This window comes from Pygoscelis adeliae, unplaced genomic scaffold (assembly GCF_000699105.1).
Source record: "Pygoscelis adeliae isolate BGI_AS28 unplaced genomic scaffold, ASM69910v1 Scaffold958, whole genome shotgun sequence".
Taxonomy (NCBI): domain Eukaryota; kingdom Metazoa; phylum Chordata; class Aves; order Sphenisciformes; family Spheniscidae; genus Pygoscelis; species Pygoscelis adeliae.
In genome coordinates, this window is record NW_008825419.1 from 46,460 (window position 1) to 48,363 (window position 1,904).

The 1,904-nt window shown below is 66.3% G+C and overlaps 1 protein-coding gene across 1 annotated transcript in view; it reads left to right on the forward strand.

The window, feature by feature from the left end:
• Positions 1 to 66: 66 nt before the first annotated feature.
• The window catches only part of LOC103922502 (endothelin-converting enzyme 2-like), a gene marked incomplete at its 3' end in the record, with an annotated part of 5,101 nt that continues 3,263 nt past the window's right edge, over positions 67 to 1,904 (forward strand). Inside the window, exons 1-6 of the mRNA XM_009330641.1 lie at positions 67 to 298; positions 396 to 520; positions 665 to 811; positions 899 to 964; positions 1,177 to 1,365; positions 1,797 to 1,904. Of these exons, the coding sequence (XP_009328916.1) occupies positions 67 to 298; positions 396 to 520; positions 665 to 811; positions 899 to 964; positions 1,177 to 1,365; positions 1,797 to 1,904 (867 nt within the window). The remainder of the gene's footprint in view (positions 299 to 395; positions 521 to 664; positions 812 to 898; positions 965 to 1,176; positions 1,366 to 1,796) is intronic.

The following is a 1,904-nucleotide window of genomic DNA, read 5'->3' on the forward strand; positions in this document are numbered from 1 at the left end:
GTTCAGGCAGGGCTTGGCCCCGCTCCGTGCCTCAGTTTCCCCTGGCACATGCGCACAGCCCCGGGCATGCCTTCCCTGCCAGATCCCTCTCACAGCACGTGCCTGACGGACGCCTGCGTCCGGGTGGCCAGCAAGATCCTGGAGGCCCTGGATGCGGAGACGGACCCGTGCCAGGACTTCTACCAGTACTCGTGCGGGGGCTGGATCAAGAGGAACCCGCTGCCCAACGGGCGCTCCAAATGGAGCACCTTCAACAGCATCTGGGACCAGAACCAGGCCATCATGAAGCATCTCCTAGGTGGGCACCGGGGGAGTCACAGCCACCGGGGGGTGACCTCTGGGCACAGGCAGGCAGAGCCCCGGCGTCCCTGGGGCTGACCCGCAGCCTCCCGCAGAGAATGCCACCTTCAACTCCAGCAGCGAGGCGGAGCGGAAGACGCAGCGGTACTACCTGTCCTGCCTCAAGGAGCAGAGGATAGAGGAGCTGGGCTCCCAGCCCCTCATGGAGCTCATTGACAAGGTGGGCGGCCATCCACATGTGAACTGAGCTGTCGGGGCTCAGCCCAGCGCATCTCCCACTCAGCTCTTTGTGTAACCGGGGAGGGGGCAGCCTTCGGGGACAGACCCTATCCCTCCCTGAGGCGCCGGGTCCGTCTGCCAGCAGATCGGGGGATGGAACGTCACCGGCTCCTGGAACCAGACAAGCTTCATGGAGGTCCTCAAGATGGTGTCAGGCACGTACCGGGCTACCCCCTTCTTCACGGTGTACGTGGGTGCGGACTCGAAGAGCTCCAACAGCAACATCATCCAGGTTGGCACCTTGGCACTGAGGGGTGGCGGGCACCGGGGGGGCACCGGCAGGCACCGGGTTGCCCATGCTGCCCCTCTCTCCTCCCAGGTAGACCAGTCGGGGCTTTTCCTCCCATCCCGGGATTACTACCTGAACAAGACTGCCAACGAGAGGGTGAGGCTGGGCGCCGGGCACCCTGACGGCAGCAATCAGGGGAAACCCGCAGCAATGGGGTGCGAGCGGTGCTGGGGCGCACCAGGCACCCGCACCCTGCCCATCGAGGTGGCACAGTGCCCGGGCACGGTGCCCGAGCAGTGGGTCTGAACCCCCCGGGGAGGTGGGACGAGCTGCAGCTGGGGCTGAGCTGGGGCTCGGGGTCCCGCCAGGTCCTGGCAGCGTACCTGGACTACATGGTGGAGCTGGGCACGCTGCTGGGGGGGCCCTCAGACCCCACCCGCCTCCAGATGCAGCAAGTGCTGGACTTCGAAACCCAGCTGGCCAACATCACCGTGCCCCAGGCTGAGCGGCGGGACGACGAGAAGATCTACCACAAGATGAGCATTGCCGAGCTGCAGGTGGGCACGGCATGGCACAGCCTGGGGAAACCCTCTGGGCATGCAAGGCGGGGGTGTCCAATGGGGCACCGAGGGGTCTGTGCCTGCTGCTGTACCCCCCACCCAGGACACCCTGGGCAGCCCCATCCGTTGTGGGACATGTGCTGGATGCTGGAGTGAGGTGCTCATCCCCCCGGTCATTAGGATTTGGGGCGAGCTGCCATCCCGCATGGGCGGTCCCGGTGTCCCCTCCTTGTCCTGCAGCATTGAGAGCAGCAGGGAGCCATGGGAAGGGTTTGGGGCAGAGAAGGGATTTGGGGTGCTGAGGGACATTGGGACTTGACCTTCCCAGGGAGCACAGCCCCTGCCCCAGGGCATCCTCCCGTGACGGGCAGGATGGGGCAGAGCCGTGCCAAGCACCCGGGTGCCGTGTCCCCATGTTCCCCCCCCAGGCCCTGGCCCCCGCCATCGACTGGCTGGATTACCTGTCCTACGCCCTGGCCCCGCTGGAGCTGGCCGACATGGAGCCCGTGGTGGGGTACGGGGACCCATACCTCCAG